Raw genomic sequence first — 26575 nt, 5'->3', positions numbered from 1 at the left:
TGACTTCCTGTAACTGCATTTCTTCTTCCTGCTTCCTTGACTGAGCCTGGTACCCCCAACTTTTCCGAGTCCATCCACAGTGGTTACACAATGAGGGGTGTCAGCGCCCCAGGATCTCCATCAAGCTGCTCTAAGATGGACTTATAGATACATGTAGTCCATAAGAAACAGTATAATTGTTGCCCAAATGCTGCTTCAGATCGTCCCTTAGCTGCTCCCTTTCCAACCAGACTGCTGCTCTAAGCCCCTCCTATCCAGGGACTATTGAGAATGCACAGTCACCACCTGTAGCAACCACCACGTGGCTGGGTGATCCAGGTCAGCCTGGCAAAACCTGACTGAGTGTTGGAATCACACAGACCTAGTGTCCACCTTGGCTCTACCACTAACATCTGTGAGAACCTGGACCCGTCCTTCACTTCTCTGAGCCCCCATGTCCTCATCAGCAAAGGGGAACACCTCCTCCTCCCTGGGTTGCTGCCAGAATTTGAGATAATGTAGACCAAACACCTAGTTCCACACCAAGTGCCCACTAAATAAATGAGAAAGAGTGATGATTGAATAAGTTCTAGAAATGTTCTAGAGTTGGCAAGAAATGTTCTAGAGATGCTAGTATTCTTAGTGAGTGATCAGTGTTTCCCATGGATAGAAGTCAAGAAAGGCTTCACTAAAGGAGCCCTGGAGTAGCCTTGAAAGAGAGGTGACGTGTTTGACAGATGGACTGAGGGGAGGGCACAATAGATGGGGAAATATTGTGAACAAAGGCTGGGATTGGAGCCCAAAACACGGGGCCCATTTGGGTGGGATGCATGATGCAGCTGGACCAGCATAAGAGGAGCAGGGGAGCCCTGGGGTAGGAGACCAGGGCCAAGAAGGATCTGAATCAGCAGGGCCTTGTAGGATTGCATTGTTAAGTTGTAGAGAGTGTAGTTTGGTCCACAACAGAGCCAGAGTCTTGTCAGTAACAGCTTTGTCAGGATAAGTTAATTACAACAGTGATTGGAAAAATGTAAACTTGAATATCACGTATTCAGACCCCACAACATAAGGGTCTCTGAGCAAATGGAGATCTTCATCCCATCTGAGAAGAGGTTCCTTACAGAGAGGACGGCAGAACAGTGAGAATATGGAGACTAACGATGAGGCTGGTTCAGGGGAACACAGTCCCCCAGATGACTCTTTTCATACTGGTGCACAGATGGTGATATGAATTCCAGTACCATCTGGTCCAGAGGCTTGTCTGGCAAGTCAGGTCTCAAAGTCAAGTCAAAAGTCATAGAAAAACAACCTTGGGGATCCAGTCTTTACTGTGTTGTTGCCACACACAAGGCATTGCTTTTGGCCTTGGGGGCACAAAGATGAACAGGACACTGTCAGTCTCTGTTCCCAGGAATGCAGTCTCAGGGCCCAGTCCAGACTGGTACCCACAGGAAGTGCGGAAAGAGGGGGAGAGGTTGGCTGAGGGCAGGCTGGGCTCTGGAAAACCTGAAGGTAGGTAACCACACTTTTTTTTTTAACATTTATTAATTTTTGAGAGAGAGAGAGAGAGAGACAGAGCTTGAGCAGGAGAGGTAGAGAGAGGTAGAGAGAGAGGTAGAGAGAGAGAGAGAGTGGGGGAGACACAGAATCTGAAGCAGGCTCCAGGCTCCGAGCTGTTAACACAGACCTCGACACAGGGCTTGAGCCACGAACTGTGAGATCATGACCTGAGCCGAAGTTGGATGATTACCTGACTGAGTCACCCAGGCACCCTACCACCCTCTTGGAGGAGAGGAGTGTGGGACCCCAGACACTCCTTTTCTCCACTATCTCAATGCCTGAAGGGTTTTCCTGTTATGATATTAGACCCATGATTCACCCCGTCTGTTCTGGGGTGGCTATCTTTTAAATAAACAAACATGGGGTTTTTCCCCATGAAGGAAAATTTGACAAAGTCAGAAAAATAGAAGGAAGACAAAAAACTACCCACGACTTCACTACCACTGTTGACATTTTGGTGGCTCTCCAGGTTCCTTTCTCTACACAGGCAAGTTTGTTTGATGGTTTCCTTGTTCAATGAGGACACTGTCCATGCAATTTTGTGTACTACCTTCTCCTGGAAGCATCATAGCTTAGGCATTTTTCTTTTCATTAGAAGTTACTGGGGCACCTGCATGGCTCAACCAGTTGAGCATCCGACTCTAGATGTTGGCTTAGGTCATGATCCCAGGGTCATGGGATCAAGGACCACATCATGCTCTGCACTGAGCATGGAGCCTGCTTCAGATTCTCTCTCGCCCTCTCTGTCCGTCTCCCCAGTTCACATACATGCTCTCTCTTCCTAAAATTAAAAGAAAAATTATTTTGGGAGCCTGGTTGGCTCAGTCAGTAAAGCATGTGACTCTTGATCTCAGGGTTGTGATTCAAGCCCCATGTTGGGTATAGAGCTTACCTAAAAAAAATCTTTTTAATTGTCATCCCTTTAGGAGCCTCATGACATCGATCACATGGCTACATCAAAGACATTTGGACATGTTCCTGGTTTCTCTCCTCAGATTTCTCTTCTCAGTTTTGACGGAAATTTTTAGGGAAATGTTAAAAGGAGTTTGTTCTCCCTGATCAATGAAATAATGTACAGAGAGAGGTCAGTCTGCAAGCCCAAACTGATCCCAGACAACCAGCAGTGCAGGGAGATGATACACAATTAACAAGCACAGCAGCCACATTTATTGAGCATTAGCTGTGGACCAGGTTCTAGCTAAACATGTTACATGCAGCATCTCATTAGATCCTCACTGCTATGCTGGGAGACAGCTGTTATTTTTATCTCTATTACTCAAATGACAAAATTGAGGCTTAGCAAGGTTAAGTAACTTCCTCAGTTCAGTGCTTTCAGCCACAGAAAACACCAAGAAGACTCCAGTGCTTTCCAATCCTTTTCATTCCCTGGCACACTTAAAAAGTGACAATATAGGGACGTGTGGGTGGCTCAGTTGATTAAGCGTCTGACTTCAGTTCAGGTTGTGATCTAGCAGTTCTTGAGTTCAACCCCACATCAGGCTTTGTGCTGACAGCTTGGACCCTGAAGCCTGGTTTACTTTCTGTGTCTCCCTCTCTCTGTCCTTCCCCAACTCATGCCCTGCCTCTCTTTCAAAAATAAACACAAAAAAATTTTAACTATTTTTTTCCCCTTCCCTTCCCCCATGGTCTTCTGTTAAGTTTCTTGAGAGGGGAGGCAAACCATATACAGAGAAAAAACTGAGGGTTGATGGGAGGCAGGGGAGAGGGCAAGTAGGTGACGGGCATTGAGGAGGGCACTTGTTGGGATGAGCACTGGGTGTTGTATGTAAGCAATGAACCATGAGAATCTATCCCCAAAACCAACAGCACACTCTACACACAGTATGTTGGCCACTTTGACAATAAATTATATTTTTAAGAAATATTCTTAAGTGACACCATAAGTAGGGCACACTGGGATGATGGGTTGAGGTTACTTTAGCCAGAGGTGACAAGCCGAGGGCATGCCAGTTAAAAACTCCGTTAAACTACTTGTAGACTAAAGTCACTTCATTTCCCCAAGTCCTTTTGTGCCCCTGAGACTTCTAAGAGGGGATGGAAATACAATTTTTTAAAAGTATGACTTAACAGAGATAGATTATCATCTCTCTGTGCCTTTGGAGGAAGTCTTTAATCTCTAGAAAGGACCTAATTTGGGACTTGTATGTTCTTGAGATGTGACCTTGGACAAATGTCTTTGCCTCTCTTGGCTTAGTTCTCTGAAGAAAGCTGAGAATCACCCCCACAGGATCATAAGCTGAGGGCAGGGGTTGAAGAAGGCATCAGAAGAGGCCCAGTAGAGAAATTTAACTTGAGATACCACTGAAGGGAAAAGGTGGTTTGGATCCTTTCAATAGAAATGAATCAAGAGGTGAGAATTTTCTAGGAATTAGTGGTAGTTTAACTGGTAACTTCTAGATACATTGAGATTGATTTGGTTTTTTCCTGGCATTTGATTTCTTATTGACAGTTTTATTGAGATAGAATTCACACACCATACAACTCCTGCATACAATTCTTCTCTCTCCCATTCAAGAGTTTTAAAGATTTATGGGAATAGGAGGGTGACAATGTCAGAAAAAAAAAGTGTTAAAAATGATTCACCATTTTTCAGCCACACTTGTTACCTACCAATGTTTTGTATGTGTGTGTACTGGAAAATTTTAGGGGGAAAAAAACTTTAAATTTGAGGTATGAAAGAAGCTTCTAGATTCCTATGGGTCATCATGGGTGCCTCAAACTAAATCTCTCCACACATTTCCAGAAACCACACAGATCAGTAGAGGGAGCAAATCAAACCGTTCATAATCTGGGGCACCTGGGTGGCTCAGTTGGTTAAGTGTCTGACTCTTGATTTCAGCTCAGGTCTTGATCTCCCAATTTATGAGTTCAAGCCCCATATCGAGCTCTGCACTGACAGTGTGGAGCCCGCTTGAGGCTCTCTCTCTGCCCCTGCCCTGCTTGCATTCTCTCTCTCTCATAATAAATAATCTTTAAAAAATGAATAAACCACCCATAATCAACTCAGATGGAGATATAGATGGAATTTTTGATACACACACACTCTTGAATTAATGAATAAATGAATGAATGAGTGGCAACAACTTCAGAGGAAATGAAGCCATGAAAGATGATTAATATGATAGAGGAAGGAGCCACATTCCAGTAGTTTTGACATGCTGGCCCGAGGGGCCAAAATCAATAGGAATGTGTAATCAGGATCCAGATCAAAGCCCTATATTTGGGGTTGGACGACAGACAGGGAGAGACCTGACTAAACCATGCTTACAAACCTTTTTACACTCAGGCTCCTTTACATCCTCAGGAATTACTGAGGACCCCACAGCTTTTGTGCATCGGTGTTTAACACTGTAGAAAAATGATAAACCTATTATATATTAATGTTATTTTATGAAAAATAACTTTAAAAAATTAGAGACAACTGGCATTGCTTTACATTTCTGAAAATGTCTTGCAGGCAGCTGTTTCTACACTTGGCCTGCTGAAATGCTGTCTTTGTTGAAGAAAATCCAGCCTCCCACAACTGTATCTGGAGACAGAGGCATTTTTAATTTTGTTCAGATATTCTTCTTGAAACGACACCAAAATTTGACAGGTGGTCGCTTCTTAATAGTTGCACTGTGGACATCAAAACCATATCCACGGACATCTTGTAGACGGTTACATTCACACCCACCGGCCTCTGACAGAAAGCTTGATTTTGGCCACTGGCAACCAACCAATCCTGTCGGCTGGTGTCCTTGAAATGACAGGCTCGCCTCATTGATTTTCGAGAACATGTCTTCCAAAAAACGAAGTCTGAAAACTCAGTTTGTCAGTCACAGTTTCAACAACAGCTACAACAACAACAAATGGGTGTTCCACAAACAAAGCACTTCTTTTCACTCACAGCTGGAATACCTGTGCACTTTTCCTCCAGATGACCGTCATCCTTACGTGCGCAGTACGTGTGCCTCGTGTGCCCCTTTCATCTTACACACAGAAGGTTTTCGAAAGTGTCCTCAAGGGTTGAGACTTAACAAAATTGATCATTTTTGCTGTTTCATCAGGGACATTCATGAGGAAGCTGGAGGCGATAGTCCTGATCTTGACTGATGCTTACCCAGCAGTTTAACCCATCACCATCCATGCAAATGTTCACAGAGCGAGACAGGCAAAGCCTTAGTATTATTATGAAAGTAGTTTTGATTTTCAGAGTTCCGAAAAAGGGTTTGGGGGATTCCCAGGAGTCCATGGACCATACTTGAACATCACTGCTCTAGATGTAACCTGAATGCCCCAGAACAGGAGGAGGACTTTCACCTCCCTTCTCCATCCCATGTCTTTCTTAATTTGGCCTGAGGTTGCATTCGCATTTCAAGAAGCCACTGTCACCTGGCTTGCATTCAGCAGTTAACATGAAATAAATCTTGGAAGATGTGATGCTAGAGGGAGCAGGGAATATCTTCATAGAAATAATGCCTGAGTTCAGTCTTGATTGAGAAAAGATGTTTTTCAGGTGAATAAGGTGAGGCAAGAAGGGAGCTGCGGGCAGGAGGAGAACATGGGCAAATGAACAGTCTGGAATGCTGGGAGAGCAAGGGGTTGATCTCCAAAGTGCGAGGGTGTCTGAGAACGTCATGGACAGGGTGGCGGAAGGTCAGCACTGGGGGTAGGAAACCCACATCAGTTTGGGAATGGCAGTATGTGAGACTGGTGATTAGAGGCACCTGCTTTGGGGGCGCCTGGGGGGCTCAGTTGGTTAATTGTCTGGCTCTTGGCTTTGGCTCACATCATGATCTCACAGTTCTTGAGTTCGAGCCCCACATTGGGCTCTGCACTGACAGCACAGAGCCAGCTTGGGATTCTCTCCCCCGCTCCCCACCCCTCCCCTACTTGTGTGCTCTGCTTTTTTCTCTCTCAAAATAAGTAAACTTAAAAATTAAAAAAAAAAAAAAAAAAGAAAGAGGTGGCTGCTTTGGGTTAGTAGCTGAAATTGACAGGCATGGGGTGCAGTCATGGCTCAAAGCCCAGCGAGAATGAGGTACCTCCCCAGACTGGTGGGAAGAGAGTCGTGATCTCCAGAGATGCTGCATCTCCATGGTATTGGCAGGATAGCAGTTAGGAAGTGGAGGAGGAGGTAGCTCTTAACCTCTGAAGGCCTGATTCTTGAACTCCTGGCCGTTCCCTTCAACTCCAGTCACTCATTCCACTGTTAACAAGGTCATTGCCTCAACGCAACCCACCACGTCCCTCCCAGTCGTTCAACAACGGGGGTTTGCTTAGTTTGCCCTGCGTGCTCAGGTTAATCCCCACCCCCTGGGGAAGCAAGATGGACAGAGGGACAGGTTCACGTCAGGAAGACGGGGGGGCGTTTGGGCCTCAATTCTTGACGATCTTTGTTTCACGAGAAATCTTTGCTCTGCCTGAAGACTAACTTCCTGGAGGATGTCCGTGGGAGGCACGTGGGAGGCACCCACGCCTGCCCATGTCACGCAGTGACGGCTAGTGTTCCCACCTCCCCTCGGGTCCTGAGCACCAGGGACAGGCGTCCCCACCCCACCCACACATACAGCCAGTACTTGGCCAAGAAGTAATCACCACCTCCAGCCTCCCCCGTTATTAGGAAGCAATAAAATTCTAAGCGTAAGAGACAACCATCTGCCCGGTATTATTATTTCATTCAACAAATGTGTGTAACTTACCACCTGGGCGGCAGGCATAGAGCTGGCCCGGTACGTGGTCCCTGCCCTCAAAGGGTTGACTCTCTGGTAGGGAGGCAGCTCCATAAAGAGGTGATGACAGAACTCTGTCTTTGGTCCATGATGTCCCAACCACACGACAAAGCCTGGGAACTCCTGAGCAGGGGGCGGGGTTTCATGCCTTTGCTTCAACTGGCTCCGCCTGGAATGCCCCTCCCCCACCCCACCCCCATGCAAGCAAGGACCACCCCCCTCCATCCCTCTTCTCTGTCAGTGGGGTTCCCATCCATAGCAGACCCCAACTGGAAGAGGAGAGAAGTGGCAACCTTAATTCACGTTCTGAAATTTTCTTTTTACCTTCAACTGGACCTTTCAACTAATGAAATGACAGTTTTAGGATATAGAAGTAACCACAACTTTGGTATAACCTAAGACTGGCCCCCCAAATTTGAGGCCTGGGCCAGTTTTCATTAAGGGACAGGGGATGCATGGAAACCTCCAGAAAAAAAAATTTACAAGGAAATAATGAGAGAGGAAAAAAGTATTATGAGAACATTCTAGAAGCTACATTTAACCTCAATCTCTCAGTGAGACCTATCTGTCCAGACCTTGGACTCTGTCTTCCTGCCTAGCACAGGGCCGGGCAGAAAGCAGGTGCCATTAACAAGGGGGTGGGCACAGGGGAGGAAAACGAAACCAGAAAGGGCTGGGCAGGGTAAGTACGAGGGAGGAACTGCTGGTGGCCAAGCTGCCCCAGGCGTCAGCTTCCAGATGTGGCCGTGTCTCTCTGGTGGCCACAGTAGCGGCCTTTCATTGCTCACATAAAGACCTCAGAACTTCAAAATACAAATGCACTCCAGTCAGGCCTCGTAAGTGCCAAAGCGCATCAGCCCAGGGGCACACAGCAGGTACCAGGCGCCCACCCACTGGTGCTGTGGGCACAGGGAGCCCTGCAGACCTATCTGCGAGAAGGGTGGTGACCAAACGAACCAAAGTGGGAGAAGGAGGCCACGTGACCCCCCGACCACCTGCATGCAAGGAATGTGAGGACAACAGCGAGGGGACTTGCCCAGTCACAGCACTATGGAGCGACCCAGCTCGGACCGAACTCTGATCTGTCTGCCTCTGGAGCTCACACTATCTGGGCCTCCGGGACAAGAAGCCTTCATCTCCTTCCTTCTGCTTGGGGGCCACCCCGTACACCTTCGGTATATGCACTTGAGAGCTAGCGCCCTGGGTAATTTAAGGCCTACCCAAACACGGGGGGGGGGGGGTCCCGGGGTGGAAGTCTGAGGGCAGAAGACGGGCAGGCTGGTGAGGACCAGAGGCTCCCCCAGGCTGCGCATGGCGCCCCCACTCCTGACTCTGCACTGCCTCCCTGCCCTGCCACATTTATCCCATCCCGAGTCTTGTTTCCTCTACCTGTACTTCCGGGGGTGGAGGGGAGGAGTGCCCTCTGCTGACCTGCTCAGAAGGTGGAAAGCAGCCAACTGCTTGTTAGCCAACCCACCCCCTCACAGGCCGGCCCCTGGCCAGAGCTGGGCACCCCCTGTCTGCCACCTGGGGGAGTCGGCACAACTGGATCAAGCACCAACTAGTGAACTGAGGGCCACAGGACCACCCCCACCAAGCCAATCAAGGGCAAGGGACACTCCGCCTCTCCCACCCCCTGGCCAGGCTTTGCTCACACAGCTCCTGCTGGTGAAAGGCCTGGGATACAACCAGCCTCACTCCTGTGATCAAGACACACCCCTGCTGACCAAGGATGGGCCCCCTGATTTCAAAAGGGCTGAGCCACAGGGGGAGGGGGACTGGGAAACTCCTCCACCTTCCCCACCCTGGGATGGGTGCTGTCATCGGGCCGGGGGTGAGGGGAACAGCTTCAGGTCATCCCCTCTGAAGAACAATCCCTCCTGGGTAGCTTTCTATAGGTCTGTCTCTGCGTCCTCGATACTTAGCATGACAGCACACAGTCGCAGACAGCATGCATTCAGGGAACGGATGGACACAGCATTCAAGACACCAGGCTTTCAAAAATTGATATATTTACTTCACCATTCGCGGCTCAGCCAAGCACATACTGATGGGTCTGAGTCACTTTAACATGTATAACGCGGTGCAGGTCACAAGCGTGCTAGCTCGTCCCTCTGCACACTCAGGTCCCAGCGTGGCTCCTCTGCTCTGGCCTGTCCTCTCCGTCCTTCCTGGCTGCCTGCCCTCCCTCTGCTGCCCCGCTTTCCCTCCCAAATCTGCGGTGTGTCATACATTCAGACACACTTGGCTTCGTCGCTTGGGGAGCCTGAAAGGGGGCTCAACCCGTGCTCCCATCTCCCCACCCGTGAAGCAAGGCCCCCTAACTGCAGTAACGAGCCACGGCCAAGTGCCCAGCCCCCCAGACCAGCTTCTGCGTGAAGCACTTGGCACGCGTCACAGCTCAGCACTCGGCACTGCGGCCCTGGCAGGCAGGTGTGGGCGTTCCTCCCGTGGAGATGGGGAAACCGAGGCTGCACTGGGCCAGCTATGTTACCCAAGAGCAACTTCTATGAAACAGGGATGCGACCCAGCCTGTCTCTCCACAGATTCCAGGCTCGCCATAACCCACAGGAATGCTTCCTCCCCACCTCCTTCCCATCCTCCATGCCTCCATGCTTCCTTCCAAGATGGTGGCAAAGCAAGGCAGGGCCATCGGGACAGGTTGGGGGACCACAGAAGCCTGCACGCTTCAGCGTCTGCAGTAGCTGCTGTGCTGTTCTTCCGGGTTCCGTGCGGCCTGCGTTTCACCACTGCAGGGACACTAGAAACTCTGCGAGGGCAAGGACCAAGACTGCAAGGAAGGACAGGGCCAGGAGGAGCGGCGGCTTGGTGGACTGCTAGGCACGGCGGGGCCATGAGGGTTCAGGGACAGCAAGCAGGCCAGGACAAGCCCACAGACAACCAAGGCCCGCCGAGGACACGTGAGCCAGAGGGACCCGTGAGCACTGCAGGAGCAGAGGCAAGGGCAGCGGTCCTGCATTCAATGCTTCAGCCTCATGGTATTTCATCCTGACAGAGGAGAAGTCTGAGGTCAAAGACAGCACCCTTTACCAGCCGCAGAACTGAGATTCAAACCCAGACCTGAGCGGCTGTAAAATCCATGCCCTGTCCTCTGCATGTCTGCCATTGTGGGGGGTCGCCCCCTCTGAGTCTCCAAGGACAACATCCAGAACAAATGAATCACCCTCAGAGCAAAGGGAGAAAGCCTATTCTCCCCAAATCTCACACCGTAACTGGCCGGAAAAGCAAGCATAAAGGAGGCCGGGGACACAGGTGTGGCAGGAAGAGCCACCCGAGCAAACGAGCAAGCGTCAGCTTCTCCCACCCCTCATCTCCTGCGCTCAGCCACTGAGGCCAAAGGGTAGTTCAAAGCCGCCGCCGCGATTCGTCCCAGGAGAAGGCCTCTCAACTTCAATGCCGTCAGGACAGCTTCGCTCTTCAGGCCCCAGAGTCTCAGTTTTGTTTTTTATACTGTGAGGCAGAGAGATCATTAGAATGGGTGAGGGAGGTCCTGGGAAATCTCGAGAACCATCTGGGCCTTAGCTCCCTCCTGCAGGGGGCTTCTCAGAGGAGGTGGCAATACAGACACCAGACGGTGAAATCTCTAGTCTGCACCTGGACCCCCTTTCTTCTTTAATAAAAAAAAAAAGAAGCCGGCAGGATAGGAGAGGGGCACATAAGAAAGACACTGGAACATTAGAAGTGAACGTGTGGCATGTCCATCCTATTCTTGAAGCTGAGTCTTGTTCAAAGGGAAAAAATTTCTCAGTCGATTTAGCATCTGACTCTGGCTCAGGTCATGATCTCAAGGTTGGGAAGTTTGAGCCCTGCTCACTCACTGCTGTCAAGGCGGAACCTGCTTCAGATCCTCTGTTCCCCCTCTCTTTCTGCCCCTCCCCGGCTCATGCTCTCTCTCAAAAGTAAATAAACATTAAGGAAAAAAAATCTGAGGGGGCACCTGGGTGGCTCAGTCAGTTAAGCATCCAACTTCGGCTCAGGTTATGATCTCATGGTTTCAGGGGTCCAAGCCCCACGTCAGGCTCTCTGCCGACAGCTCGGAGCCTAGAGCCTGCTTCGGACTGTGTCTCCCGCTCTCTCTGCCCCTCCCCTGCTCACAATCTGTCTCCATCTCTGTCTCTCAAAAATAAATAAACATTTAAAAAGAAGTTGTTTTTTTTAAATCTCAGAGAGGGGAGGAGCCTCAGAAGCCATCTAATCCATACCACTGCCTTTCCTGGCAGAAAACAGGCAACCAGAGAGCCATCTCCTGTCGTTCCCTCTGGGCTTCTGGAGGGCAGCAGCTGGCTGGGAGGGGCTCAACTGTGTGGCAAGGGCGACCCCTGGTGGCCAAGGAGATCACAGCTGGCAACACTTACTTTGTTCATGACCCAGTCCGCATCTTCAATGGCTCTTTTAATAATCTGCTGGATTCTCTCAGGATTGTCTTCATCTGAATGCACCCGGAAACTCTGGAAGTTGAAGCGCAAGAAAAGATGAGGAGGCAAAATGCACTGGGCCAGCAGCTTCGGAGCACAGGCCAGACACACTGGGGCCCCTTTCTACCCAGCATCGCTGCTACCCCTCTGCAGACTCGTATGATGAGGCAACAGAGGATCAGATGCACCAACCCACCCCTAGGTGAGGGTGCCAGCTACACAGCCTGGCCTCCGGCCAGCAAAGCAGCTACAGAATGAAGCCTGGCCCCCGAATGACCCCGAATTAAGCTGGCCCCAAAGGTGATCAGGCAGCAGGGGCCCAAAGGAAACTTCCATCCCCTGGTTTCATGTGCTCCTCCCAGAAGGCTGCTTTCCCAAGCTCTACAATAGCCAGGCTTCCGCTGGCCCATGCCGCAAGGCCAAGGGCAGCGGAGAGGGTGACCGGAAGATCCAGCCGGTGCAAGGCACAGCAAGGCAGGGCTGCTGGTCACTTCTGGCCACGTGTTCACCCTTGATAAGGAATGGGAGATTTGGGTTCCCGGGTGTGGCGCTCAGGGCCCTTCACAAAGAACCAGCACCTCTTCTGCCCTGCCACTCTCGCCCCGCACATCCTCCTATTTGTCTTTAGGAACATCTCAAATGCTCACCCCTGGGAGCCTCACCTCTGTGATGCCTCCAGACGGCCAGCTGCACCCTCCTCCACGTTTCCACAGCCTGTCTGTTGCTACCTCTATTTTTATCACGCTTTCCACATTCTATTTGTATTCAGTTTAGTTTTGAACTTTTTAGGTAGAAGTTGCTTTTAACCCACAGAAAAACTGCAAACATACAAATGAAATCCCTACCAGGATCACCGACTGTGAACATCTCCCCCCATTCCCTTTATCATGCTCTCTGTATACGGTTTGTGCTCCACTCGGGGGAGCATTTAAGAGTTGCAGACAGGGGCACCTGGGTGGCTCAGTCGGTTAAGATTCTGACTTCAGTTCTGGTCATGATCTCACCCGCGTCGGGCTCTGTGCTTTGGATTCTGTGTCTCCCTCTCTCTCTGCCCTCCCCCACTCGTGCTCTCTCTCTCTCTTTTTCTCTTTCTCTCTCAAAAATAAATAAACATTTAAAACTTTTTTAAATAATAAAAATAAAGGGGTGCCTGGGTGGCTCAGTCGGTTAAGCCTCCGACTTCGGCTCAGGTCAGATCTCACGTTCGTGGGTTCGAGCCCCACGTCAGGCTCTGTGCTGCCAGCTGGCTCAGAGCCTGGAGCCTGCTTCCGGTTCTGTGTCTCCTTCTCTCTCTGCCCCTCCCCCTCTCATGCTCTGTCTCTCTGTATCAAAAATAAAAACATCTGAAAAAAAATAATAATAAAAATAAATATATAAATAAAAGTTGCAGACATCATGCCCAGAGCCCCTAAATGCTTCGGTGTGTTTTAACAGGGAGATTCTCTCTTACATAACTGCGGGAGTCAAATCCGAAAAATGCAACACTGATCTAATACTACTATCTCATCTGCAGTCCATATTCCAGTCTCATGAATTTCTCCAATGACATCCTTTTGAATCACTGTGTGGTTTGTTTTTTCTGGTCCAGAATGCAAGTCGCTCACTCATCACATTTAGTGGTCACGTCTCTTTCGTCCCCTAGAAAGCACAGCACTTCGGGGTTTCTTTGCGTTTTGTGACCTTGACACGTTGGTTGGATGCACAGAGGCCAGTTGTGTGCAAGATGGTCCCTCCCCTTGGATTTACCAATGTTTTCTCACCGGTAAACTCAGACCGTGCATTATTGCAGGAATGCCCATCAACACGACCGTTATGTCCCACACCCTATGCATTTGAGCTGCCTTATTCGAGCCCTGGTACGGAGCCAGGATGATGTATCTTCTGTCTTCTGAGCGGGAATCAGACACAGGGGCTGGGCTGAGGGTTTCGGCGGCTCTCTTACCAGACTGCTGCCCCTCCCCCTCACTAACTCCCGAAAGACCATCCCTGCCTGCTGCTCCCTGCCCCTGGCCCCCAACCCTGAGCTGGGCCTCCTATTATGGGACCCACTCCCCCACCCCCATCCCAAGCCCAGTACACATGCTCCCACCTGCCTGACCGCGTGTCTGTAATGCTCCTGGATGCCCTTGGTGGGGAGCTCCCGGCAACAGCGCAGCAGGTACCGATAGAGCTGCAGCGGCCTCTGGACCAGCTCTGCCCCCGGCAGCGGTGCCATCGCAAGCCCCTCTGTCCCTGGAAAACACAGAGAGCACTGCTTCTAAGGCATCAAGCCAATTCTTGGCCCCAACCGCCATGTTCCACGGCTCTGCGAAGCAGTTTGGATATGACGTGGAGGCGTGTCCCCTTCGTGCCAACAGCCCACAGAGCCCGGACCCCGAGCTCGGGCTGGGCATTCCGTCCTGCGGGAAGTCTCGGCCCAGAGCAGGCCCGCCCAGCCTCATCCTAGTGACTTCTTTCTGGACGCCAGCTTCAGCTGGTGGGGGAGGAGATATCACCGACAGGCAGAGTAGGGGAGACAAGCAAAGCAGTAAGACCCTGCACTGGGAGATGGAGAAATGAGCTGACTACATGCAACAGAGGGGTCTGAACCTCGCCACTCAAAGCATGGACTTGGACCAGTAGCATCAACATCACCGGAGAGCTTGTTAGAAATAGACCCTCGGGGGCGCCTGGGTGCCTCAGTCAGTTGGGTGTCCAACTTCAGCTTAGAGCATGATCTCGAAGTTGGTGATTTCCAGCCCCGCATCAGGCTCTGAGCTGTCAGTCTGCTGTGGATTCTGTGTCTCCCTTTCTCTCTGCTCCTCCCCCACCCATGCTCTGTCTCTGTCTCTCAAAAATGAGTAAACGTTAAAAACATTTAAAAAAAAGAAAAGAAAAGACCCTCGGCCCAGAGCTTCTAGAGAACCTGCATGCCCCATAGACTCCTGCCTGGACCTCTACCACAGCATCTTGCCTGGTGTCCCTGCCTTCAGCCTGTCCCTCTCCAGTCTCCTCTGCACTGATGCCAGAATGCGCTCTGGATCCTGGGTCCTGGGCTCATCTTGTGGTCAGCCGCATGGAACGTCTCCCAGTCCCCCACCCCGGCAAGTACATTCTCTCTTGGTGCCTTGGCACATGCAGCTCCCTTGGCGTCGAGCTCCCCGCCTCGGCCCCACGCGAGGAGCTCATGTCCATCCTCCAGGTCCGGCTCACTGGCCCTTCCTCTGGGAAGCCCTCCCTGACTGTCCCGGTCTGAGGGGCTGCAGTGCCCTCTTCTGGAGCTGTCACAGTGCTTCCCACACTGCTGAAGATTCATCTGCTGCCAAGCCTGTGCAGCCCGGCCCCGGGCCTCGGGGCTTTGAGCCCTGCTTGCCTGGACTGAACGGAAACTATTATCTCCTCTGTACAGATCTCCCCCCTCTGAGAGGGAAGCTCTTACGTTCCAAACGAAGGAGCTAATAGACCAAGATTAAGTGACTGCCTTTAGTTTTAAAGTAACCTGAAAAGAAAAGCTTCCTCCCCTTAAAAAACACAAAAACAAAAACAGAACACTAAATCTATCAGAGGCTCTTAAACTAATAAAGGGAATTCATTAAGTAGCTAGTTTCAGAGGCTCCTTCATTCCATTTCCAGGATATTATCTTCCTGGCAACAATAACTGCCTGCCTCCACGGTTAAGTCTGCCAGTCTCTGGGCTCCCGCCATGACACCGGGGTGGGCAGGTGCTTGTCGGCGCCCGCCTCTTCCTCCCTTTGGCTAAGACCCGGATGTGTGACTGGCCATCCATACGCAGTCTGGTCTGGGTGAGGCTCCACTCCAAGACCGACCAATCAGATCCCTGCATCCATGGGGTCACAGGGATTGGGTCACATACAGGCACGTGATGGAAGCTGGTCCAATCAGAGTGAATCTCACCACCTCTGCAGGGGTGAGTGCAAAGGCCTGGGTTCTTTTCCTCTAGGCTTGGAGCGAGGAGACTTTGCTCCTCTGTCCGGGCCGCCATCTTGCCTCCTCTTGGAGCCTGAGACTTCAAGCCATGCAGCAGCAGGTGGAGCGTTAATAGCAAGTCTGAAGAATTCATCTGAACCCTAAAACCATCCACCTGAAGGCAGTCCCGCCTCTAGACTCTTCAAGGATCTGGGCGGGGGCCCCTGAGTGGCTCAGTAAGTTAAGCATCTGACTTCCGCTCAGGCCATGATCTCATGGTTTGGGAGCTGGAGCCCCACATCCGGCTTGGCACGGACAGTGTGGAGCCTGCGTGGGGTTCTCGGTCTTATTCTCTCTCAAAATAAATAAATAAACTTAAAAAAAAAAAGTTTAAAGCCAATTGATCCCCTTTGCCAAAGCAGCTTGAGTTTTTTGCTTTGTTGCTTAGAACCCAGAGTCCTGATGGACAGATACTGCCCTCCCAAATTCTCCTTCCGTGATGAGCTCCGAAGTTTCCGGTCTAAGGAAGAGGGCAAACAGTGCAAGGCCCCTAAGATCCTCCTGCTGTGAGTATCAACCCGCCAGTCTCACTAGCTGCACTTACACACACCCCAAAACAGAGGGGAACCCCCTACAAGGGGGGCAAAGACCTTCGAGGGCCACCGCAGAGGACACAGCGCCGAAGTCCCCACCTGCTGGGAAGACTCCACTGGCTGGCTTCCCCAAACTATATAAAGTGCTAATCAAATATTGTAAAATGCTAGTCGTGGAACAGATGGTTACCATCTGCAGCCTTCAAAATTAACATTTGGAAAGAGCACAACTTTGTTTCAGTAGTTGAAAACTCAAGCAATACTTAGAAACCAACCCAGCAAGTATGGGCGGGAGATTATTTTCAGCTCAATTATAATACTTAGTCATTCTCAGTAATAAGTAGCGGGGAATGCATGTGTGGGTCCACTCAGAAGAGTTAAACTAAAAATGTTTTAATTTAAAGTGTGGGTTTGCTATTAAGGGGCAATGAGCTTCAGGGCATCACTGCTAAAACTCTAGTCAAACCCTGGGGCCCTAAACAATCGCTTGGCATATCCTGCTCTTTGCTCTTGACCTCAGCCTCTCCCAGGCTCGCTGCCTCTGTGAAGGCACCCGGGTCTTCCGAGGCAACCAAACCAAAACCAGCACGGAGCCAACCTAGCCTCCTCTCCCTGCCTTGAGCCCATGTCGCGGTCCCTAAGCCCTATCCAGTTCCACTCTGAGTGCCCCCTCCGATCTGCTCCTCCTCTCTGTTCCCACCGCACAATCCACGCTTCAGACTCTTATCAGAGCTCCCATGGACAGCTGCCAGAATTCCCAGCAGGCCTCGCTGTCTTCCAGTCTATTCACCACTTCATAGCCAGTGAATCTTTCCAAAACATGAATCTCAGCATGGCATGTTCCTGCCTAAAACCCCTGCTCTGATATCGACCCCTACCCCTGCCGCTCATGACGACTTTCCCAAACTGTATGACAAATGTGAAGTTATTTGAAGCAGTGACCAAAACCTTGATAGTCGTTCAGGTCATGATCTCGCCACTCAGGAGATGGGGCTCCACACTGGGCTCCGTGCTGTGAGCAAGAAGCCTGTTTGGGATTCTCTCTCCCTCTCTCCCTGCCCCTCTCCTTCTCTCAAAATAAATAAACTTTTAAAAGAAATCATGAAAGTGGTACTGAAGTTTAGAAAGCACTGGCCTATGGAACAAAATCCATACTCCTTCCCAGGGCCTCTAAGGCCTCTTTTGATCCGGCCCCTGCCCACCACCCATCACATCTCCTATCACTCACTGCAGTCAAGGCAAATTGAGCTCTGGGTGGCACATTCCACAACAGTCTATGTCATGTTCATGTGTTACGGTCTTTGCACCATGACAGAATGCCTGGTACTTAGTACGTGTGTTAGGGCTATCCAGAGACACAGAACCAATAGAATATTAGAGAGGATATATCCATATATATATATTATTTATAAGGCATTAGCTCACATGATTATTGATTGTCCCAAGCTGATGGCCATTAGCCGGGAGAATCCCTTCACCCTCAGGGGAGGGTCAGTCTATTGTTCTATTCAGGACTTCAAGTGCTTGGAAGAGGCCCGCCCACATTACGGAGGGCAATCTGCTTTACTCAGTCTGGTGATGTAAATACTGATCTCATCCAAAGACACCCTCACAGACACACCCAGAAAAATGTTCGGCCAATATCTGGGGACCCTATGGCCCAGTCAAGTTGACGCATAAACATAACCATGACAGTAGATGTTCCCGTATTCATGTGTTGAGTGAATTCTCCTACTCCTGCGTACAATCTGCTCGCAGCAGATCTCCAGATCCTTTGACACTCAGCTCTAAGGTTTGGCGCCTCCCCCCGGAAGCCTTCACGGACCCAGCATCCTGGCCACCATGTTCAGTGGAAGACCTGTGGGCACCTCTAACAGCCCTCATGACCCCACATCAGTCTAGCTCAGTCTTCATCATCTGTTACCTGGACTACTGGAAGGGAATTTACCTGCCCTCAGCCCCTTCCAGCCACCCTCCACATGGCGGCCACAGGGCCTTGTCTAACGCCCAACTTAAAATCTTCCCACAGCTGGACATGCCATCATGATTATTACCGGTGATTCATTTTCTTAAAGGTATGACGGCAACGTGTCGCGTGGAGAATCAGGAGATGCAAGTGGAAGGAAGTACTCAGACATGTGTCGTCACGTCTGCAACTTCCTTTCAAACAGTCCCAAGAAAGACAACACAAAACGAGGAAAGACTGGATGAGAAAGAAAAAGGGAATGCGACGAAATGTTAGGATCGCGTTTAGGTGGCAGGAATAAGGGCGGATGTTGTGCTGTTATTTCAGCTTCTGTATAATTTGAAAGTGTTTGTATCCATAAGTTAGTTTAGAAAAACTCTTCCACAGCTTTCCCATGACCTAGGGGTAGAGTCTTGAACTCCTTAGGCTGACACCGATTCCTGAAGCCTTCTTACCTGCCCACGTCCTTCCCCACCACCCCCCGCCTGTGGGGCACACTCACACACCCCCTGCGGGGCCTTCAGTGATGAGAACAAATACTGAGAACAAGCACGTACACGTGCGACGACAGCGGCCCTCCTGAATATTCATCCTGTGCTAGACACCGTTCTGAACCATGCGCGTGAATGAACTGCCTTTCATTTTCACGGTAATTCCCCAAGACCATCATGCTCTCCTTTTACAGATACAGAAACAGAGGCAAAAAGAAGGCAAGACATTTGTCCACGGTCACACAGCTATGAACACAGAAGCCAGGACTTCCACCTGGGTCCACATGGGTGTTCCTCTTCCTAACGCGCCCCTACTCCCAACTGCCCCACCAATTTCCTCTGAAGGGATGCCTTCTTCCCACTGAGTCTGGTCTGCTGAGACTGTTGGCCGTGACTCCATCTCTCCAGGCCACAAGGAGAGCCAGAGACCCAGGAGAAGCCAACTGAGTCCTCCCCGCCTGAGACGGGCTCTGGAACCGGGTTCAAGAGCCTGAAAAGGAGTTCCTACCTCCCAGCAGCGGTGTGTCCTTACCAGCCGCCTCCTGTTCTGCCTCCAAGCTTCTGCCTCCTTGCCTTCCAGGAATGTCTAGATGCCTGCCCGGTTCTCTAGGTTCCTCCCTTGATTCTGTGAGTCCCTAACTCTCTTCCAGGAAATTTCTTTTCAGTTAGGTCTCCCAATCCCCTCTTCCCCCCACACAGACTCTCTGCTCCCTTAATCTGTTTGCCGACAGCCTGCTGTGGCTGCTTAGGTCAGCAGGTATCACCCAGGGCTCCAAGCGTTGGTCTCTCCATCCTCCCCAGACAGATGGAGCTCCCATGAGGACAAGTGCCACGGCAGATGCCTCCGTCTCTGCTCTCTCCTGCCGGCACGGTATCAAGCACACTCCTCTGTCAGTGCTTGCTGGCTGAGGAACCTCAGAATCTCTGTGCCCCAGGCATACTTGCCCATGACCTCCAGCAGCAACGCCCTCCCTTTCCCACTCACCTATGCCAAGCCTTTCCGGGCCCCTCAGCTTCCCTCCAACTCACCTGCAGGAACTCTCTGCAGGCAACTTCTACCTTCCTGCCTCATTCAGTCTGGAGAGGCCATCAGGTAAGAATATCGTCAAATCCTTCCCCCTCCCAAGAAATTCATCCCTGCCTGAAAGCTGACCAATGTGCAAAGCGTGGTGCTATACATCTTTACAACAGCCCTCTGAGGAAAAAACACCAGCATCCCATTTTGCAGATGTGGAAAACTGAGGCCGATTGTGAATACACACCTAGGAAATGGCGGGGTTCAGAGGTAGACTCTGGCTCTGACTCCAGGGCTCCTACCTCCCTGAGTTCCTTTCTTTTTTTCTTTTTTTTTTAATGTTTATTTTCTGAGAGGGAAATTCAGAGTGTGAGTGGGGGAGGTGCAGAAAGGAGTGGGGGGCACCGAATCGGAAACCGGCTCCAGGCTCTGAGCTGTCAGCACAGAGCCTGATGTGGGGCTCGAACCCACAACTGTGAGGTCATAACCTGAGCCTAAGTCAGACACCCAATCGACTGAGCCACTCAGGCACCCCTAACCTCCCTCAGTTCTTAAAGGAAAGGGGCCCCTCCTTTCCCTCAGCTCTGTTAGGCTCTCGGAACCTCTCTCCTGGATTAACCCAACACCCTTCTGACATGTCTCTTCTTCAATCCCTCCCTATACTCAGCCAGATCGTGCAACTAAAAACAAAACTCTCATCTCTGAGTCCCTTGTTTATCCTCTAATGGTGCCCGCAGAACAAACGCCGAGCTTACTAGTATGCACGTGTACGGTGGTGGGGCCGGGGGGTGCTCAACTGCCAATCTCCATCCTATCTGCAACCCAAGTCCCCATGCCCTCTACCCTCTTCCTGCTCGGCCCCCCACCCCTGCGCCTTTGTTACTCACATAGCGCCTGGCACGCAGTGCTCACTCAACAGAAGGGTGTCAGATCGAACCCTCCCTCCCCTCAACCACCTTTGGCCAACTTTCCCACACCCTGAAGGCTGAGGAGGAACAGGGAAAACACATGGGCCCCAGATCATGGCAGGACTGATGCGAGGATTAAGTAAGACAGCAATGCATGCTGTCACTGAACAGGGAACCCTCCGCCCTGGCCCTTCTCTGCCCCTGGGAAAGCAGCAGAAGGGAAAATAATATGTTGTGGTGTCATTCAGGGCTTCTACCTGAGATCAAAAGGGCCTGCTGGGGGCGCCTGGGTGGCTCAGTCAGTTAAGCATCTGGCTTCAGCTCAGGTCATGATTTCACAGTTTGTGGGTTCAAGCCCCGTGTCAGGCTCTGTGCTGACAGCTCAGAGCCTAGAGCCTCCTTCTGATTCTGTGTCTCCCTCTCTCTCTGACCCTCTCCTGCTTGTGCTGTCTCTGTCTCTCAAAAAAAAAGGGGGGGGGCTTTCTGAAGGAAGCTGGTCGTGCAAACTGAGACTGGCAGAAGCTTATGGATTTCATTGATTTTAGTCACCTCTGCAGACATCAGAGAGAGAAAAATACATTTTTTTCCTTTGAAATCAAACTGAAGGGCAGGTGAAATGTATTGAGCTTTCCCCCAAATCAGAACCGACTTCTGGTTATTCATCTTTGTAGCCTTCAGTGCATTACAGAGTTATAAAAATACCTCAGGTGGCATGGCTTGACTCGTAGGAGGTACTTGGTAAAAGGTGTTAACTGAATGAGCGGAAAAATCATCCAAGGTAGGAAGTCTTTTAAAACCAGAGCGCTGAAGGCAACCTTGTCCCATCCAGGTTAAAAGAAATTGCATCTCCACATCCCTTACGCTCCCTCGTGGCAGGGAGCTCATGACTTCCCAGGTCTGAACTCCCCATTTCCCGTCTGCCAGAGACATCATAAAGTCCCTTTGGGTCTGAGCTAAAAATCTGCCAGTCGTTGGTCTGAGCTCTGCCCTTTGGGGCTCAAGTCAAGTAACTGACCCCCAAGTCCAGTCTGTCACTGCTCAGTCAAGGACCTCGGCCTGGCAGCCAGGCTCTTCCAAGTTACCCACCCTGAAGGTGCTAGCCTCTCCCAGTGCGTCCCCATCCCACTCACCCTCCTCCGGACACAGACACCCCCTCACTACTGATCTCACTCTTAGATCTACTGTCCAGTGGAAAAGCTGCGGTTTCCCTGAGTTCTGACCAGCTGCACGGGTCCTGGGGCTCAGGTGGCAATGTCACCTCCTTTACCTGGAGTTCAAGGCATGCCGCTCAGACTGCATTCTCTGCTCAGACCTCGATGTGACCCTGGCATTCAGTTCAGAGGAACCTTTTTCCTGTGAACTATTCTTAAATCAGTTTCCCACCTTGTAGTCTACTATTCAGTCCACAGTCGTCATCTGCCACAATCTCTGGGGGCACGTGAGCCTGTCTGTTACCCAACTCAATTCGGCACAATAAAGGCTTAGAAACAATCACACACCGGATACAGATGGGTACAAAGAGGGAGAGACATTAGTGCCAGCGAGCTGTGTCAGTCACCCATACAGTGTCATTCAGAGTATCCGGCATGTGTGTGGCTCTGGACTCGCCCCGACCAGAGACAAGAGCCTGGCATGTTACCTAGCTGTCCTACCTCGAGCTGATGGCATATCTTATTACCTACCATTCAGAGAGCAATCGCTATGTGCCAGGTAGGTGCTGAGAGCTTTACGGTGCCATCTTATGGCATGTGTATCATTAGCCCCATTTTATAGATGATGAAACTGGAGCTCGGAGAGGTTAAGTAACTTCCCAGAGACCACACAAATATTAGGTGGTAAGGTCAGGAACCAAACCTATGACTGTTTGATTCCAAAGCCCATGCCCTACCTGCTTCTAACACCACCTCTATGTCTATATCTGCGCCATCCACAAAACACTGGCCAGATCAGGGCTAAGGACCCCACAGAGAACTCCCCTGGGGTTTATTCAGGACCAGGTCTGCATTCATGAAAGCACTTGACTGTCCTATTATCCAGTACTTATTTTTTCAACCTTCTTCATAAAACTTTGCTCCACGCTTTTCTGAAACCCAAGGACACCATCTATAGCTTCCTGGGGCATAAAGACGGAAAAAAAAAAGTCACAAGGCTGATGTCAATTACACAAAGAATAGGGGCAACTAAGGAAATGCTAAAGAAAAAAAAAGGCTCTGAGGAAACCCAAAGGAGAATATAACAGAATAAAGGAAAAGAGTGAAAATAAAGCCACGCAGGGAATTTCCTGGGAGCCAAATAGTACCACTGGCACAGACGCTGAGAAACAGGCCTCTGGCCTCGTCTCACCTCAGTCTGTTTCGCTACCCTGTGGCCCGACAAAGGGCAACTAAAAATAAGTGGGGGAAAGTCATGTATTTAAAAAAAGAAAGAAAGAAAAGCATGGAACTACAGAAAATGACCAGAAATTATGCCCTATTGGGCACTGATACAAGGCTAAATTAAGCCTGCACAGGCCATTGTTTAAATATGCAATTATTTCTGTGGGATGGGAGAACCGAAATACAGAAGCAGAATGGGTTGGATCTGCTCCCCCAGTTCCGGGGCTCCGGCTTGCACATGCGCGGTCTCCCGAGCTAGAAGCGGGGTGGCAATCCTTGCTCCTACGCGGTCAAGGGTCTTAAGACCCACCCTCCTGGTCCGCAGTGATCCCCACTCCCTCAAGGTCCTGCCCCTGGGCAGTACCTTGGCTCTCAGCTTTGGAACAATGCCTTGTTCAGACTATCTGAGTACCTCTCTTTCCAGTCCAACCCAAGGATACGTCCTAAACACACACACACACACACACACACACACACACACACACACCCCCATGTCATTCCCTTGCTCCAAAACCTCTGTGGAGTGTCCTTTACACAGGACCTTCTGACATCTGGTTCCAACTTCTCTCACCAAGCTCATCTCCTGCTGTCCATCCCACACCCCCTGCGTTCTAGCCACACGCGGAACTTTGGGGCTAAGTTCCTGGACTCTGGGATCAGGCAGTCTGCATCCAAATCCTGGCTCCATCACGTGCCAGCCGGGGGACCCAGGTAAGTTTCTTAGCTTCCACCCCAGGGGCAGTGGCACCTCTGTCAATGGGGCAACTGACAGTATTTCCTATGCGTATGCAACAACTCTCCTAAACCACCTGGCACCGTGCCCGGAACATACTATGCACTGAGGAATTATTGGTAATAGCATCTCTGAAACGTGCCGTGCTCTGCAACACCTCTCTTCTCCCTGCGCTGGATTCTTCGCCTGCCCTTGATCTTTACAGATTTGGCTCCCATATCCCCTCCTCAAGCCTCACACCCCATGCTGCTCACACTCCTCTAAATAAGGTCTCACACTTACCCCAGCGAGATGGAAGAGCATAGAGAGGGTTTTGAGGACAAACCACCCTGGTGTGTTTGTCAAACAAACGTGATCCCAGGCAACATGTTTGACTTCTCTACATTGTGCAGCCTCCCCCAGAAACAGAAGAGCACGATGTGTCCCTCGTGGGGAGGAAGGGCTCACAAAGATCCAGCAGGCTAACATGAGTGCCTAGCACAGGGGATGCTATCAGGTGCTTAAACGTCATACCCTTTCCTACCCTACCTGCCTATTTGTTCCTCGCTGACCATAAGCTCCTGCAGGGCAGAGACTGTAATACAGTCATCCCTCCATGGTTATCGGTGCCCAGAACATAGGAGAAGATCAGCGAATTCGCGTTGGTTGATCTCTGTTTAGCAGAGAGGAGACTAATGCCAAGAGGACAGGAGCCGTCCTGAAATCACAGAGCCGCAGGCAAGAGAGCCATGTCTCAGACTCAGGCCCCAGATGCCTGCCTCTGGACCCCACACCTGCCGTCTCAGAGGCCAACGAGCCACCCTGAACATCCTGTTTTCTGAGCTCGACCACGCTGAGCCTTTACCAGTTTAAAGTGAACCCTGTGAGCCACTCCGGCCAAAGCAAACTGGAAAAAATCAGACAAAAGGCAAACATGCTGGTGTCGGAGCAGAGCAACTAGCAACCTGAAGGGAGCTGTTGCGATGTTAGGCTGCTTTGCGCCCCTGGCCTCCCCCACACAGGCCGCGACACACCACTCTGGCTTGAGGGCGAGAGAAGGGGGCCGTTATACACCTGCCAGGTCGCAGCTACTCGGCGGGGCACTTCACAGGGGCTACTGAATCGACAACTCTGTTGCTCCCATTTTACAGAGGAGGAAAACTGAGGCTTGGGCTCACCCAGAACTAGGTGAGAGCATAGCTGGGCTTTGTACTCAGCTCTCCACCCCCCTAACAAGCTCCTACACGCAGACAGAGCTCATCACAGAGGATGGTTGAGCCAAAGGCTGGATTTATCTTTCTCCTCTCCCTCTCTCCAGCCCTCCCTTACCCAACCACTCAGTGCATTCACGTTGCTTCCCCACAAATGAATCCAGGTCTCACTAAGAGGACTTCCCTGACCACTCTGCAGGCCTGTCCATCTTTCTTCATGGCACTCTTCACCGCCTGACATATATTTCATTGTATTCCCCCACTGGGATGTCAACTCCAGAAAGCAGGGAGCTCGTTTATTTTGTTCCTGACCTGTCCCTAGTACAGCAGAGTGCCTGATACACAGTAAGCATGCGTGTGCATCTACAGAAATAGTCACGGAGCACCAGCAAGGTGCCAGGAGCTGGTGGAGTTCCAAAAACAAACAAAGACCCTGAGCCCACAGAACTGACACATTAACGTCAAACTAAAACCAATTATTCAATTATAACTAATTACTACAAAGTGGAATTCGGGTCCCTGAAAGATTGGCTTGTAGTGTCTCTCACCCAGTCAAGGGTCAGAGGTTTCTTGAGAAAAGGCCATTAAATCTGAGGTATGGAGGAGGAGGAGGATTTGGCGAAGGGGTGATGACGGCAGACAGCAGCTTAAATGAAGGCCTAAGGGCGAGAGGCACTGCCAGGCCCACAGGAGCCCAGGGACGGAGGCAAGAGAGAGAGCAAGGGCGAATAGGATGCTGTCAGTTCCAGAAGGGCTTGGTAGGAGGGGAGGAGTTAAGATGAATCCTTAAGTCCATCCACTGATGAATGGATAAATCAAACATTCATCCGACGGAATATTATTTTGCAATAAAAAAGAAATGAACGCAGATAAGCTACAATAGGCAAACCTCGAAAACGGCACTCTACGTGAAAGAGGCCAATCGCCAAAGAGCAAATATTATGCGAGCCCCCTTACACAAGAAGCGTGCGGAGTGTGTAAATCCATAGAGGCAGCAAGTAGATGCAGGGTTGCCTAGGGCCGGGGTGAATGGGAGATTGAAAGTGAATGGGAGATTGAAAGCTAAAGGCGAGGTTCCGTTTGGGGACCACGAATATGTTCTGAAATCACTTCTGGTACGGATGCACAACTCTTGAATATACTAGAAGACATTCCACTGCGCACTTTCAAGGAGTCGTATGCTATGTAAAAACAAAACAGAAACAAAAATAGTCCTGAGGTTTGGGCCCCAGAGTGACTTGATGTGTTGTGTTATCCAGAAGCATCAATCAAAACGTGAAGGTGACTGGAGGCAAGCACTGCTCCGGGGGAGCTTGATGGGGACCGATGGACTGTGAAGCCCTCCCCCTCCTTCGCTTCAAGAAATGGGCGTCTGGCTGGCTTGGTCAATGGAGCATGCCACGCCTGATCTCGGGACTGTGGGTTCGAGCTCCACGTTGGGTGTAGAGATTACTTAGACATAAAAACCTTTACACAAAATAGACCGGCTGAGGCTGATGGCGCAGGAGTGTGCCAGGGAGTGAGCGTTTCGTACAGGCGCCTGGAGTCCCCCTGGGCTCCCTCTGACCCCATGAGTCCTGGGCCTGCTCCCCTCCTCCGAGCCGCCCGCCAGGCCTGCGACGGGCCGCGCGCCTCCGCGAGCCGCGCCCCAGGGCACCAGGGCCTTCGGGGCCACGGCAGACGACGCG

The 26575-nt window shown here is 50.8% G+C and overlaps 1 protein-coding gene and 1 long non-coding RNA gene across 5 annotated transcripts in view; one reads left to right on the top strand and one right to left on the bottom strand.

Moving 5' to 3' along the window:
- LYRM9 (LYR motif containing 9) overlaps positions 1–26575 on the bottom strand; it is a 33640-nt gene that overhangs the window by 5083 nt on the left and 1982 nt on the right. Inside the window, exons 4-7 of one of the 4 annotated variants that reach the window (XM_029927847.1) lie at positions 13800–13961; positions 11651–11743; positions 7245–7397; positions 5089–6084 (exon numbers count right to left, since the gene is read on the bottom strand). In XM_029927847.1, coding sequence (XP_029783707.1) covers positions 6055–6084; positions 7245–7397; positions 11651–11743; positions 13800–13961 — 438 coding nt within the window. In that variant the 3' untranslated portion in view covers positions 5089–6054. Of the gene's footprint in view, positions 1–5088; positions 6085–7244; positions 7398–9269; positions 10746–11650; positions 11744–13799; positions 13962–26575 lie in introns of those variants that run through there. The other 3 variants (XM_029927849.1, XM_029927850.1, XM_029927848.1) reach the window with 3 other exon arrangements.
- LOC115282046 lies at positions 15667–18350 on the top strand. Its single transcript, XR_003904498.1, has 3 exons — positions 15667–15852; positions 16065–16182; positions 18285–18350. It is a non-coding gene; the product is annotated as an uncharacterized LOC115282046 (long non-coding RNA).

This window comes from Suricata suricatta, chromosome 17 (assembly GCF_006229205.1).
Source record: "Suricata suricatta isolate VVHF042 chromosome 17, meerkat_22Aug2017_6uvM2_HiC, whole genome shotgun sequence".
In the NCBI taxonomy this organism is placed as follows: Eukaryota; Metazoa; Chordata; class Mammalia; order Carnivora; family Herpestidae; genus Suricata; species Suricata suricatta.
The sequence above is the reverse complement of the archived record's forward strand: the minus strand, read 5'-3'. Positions and strand labels throughout refer to the sequence as shown.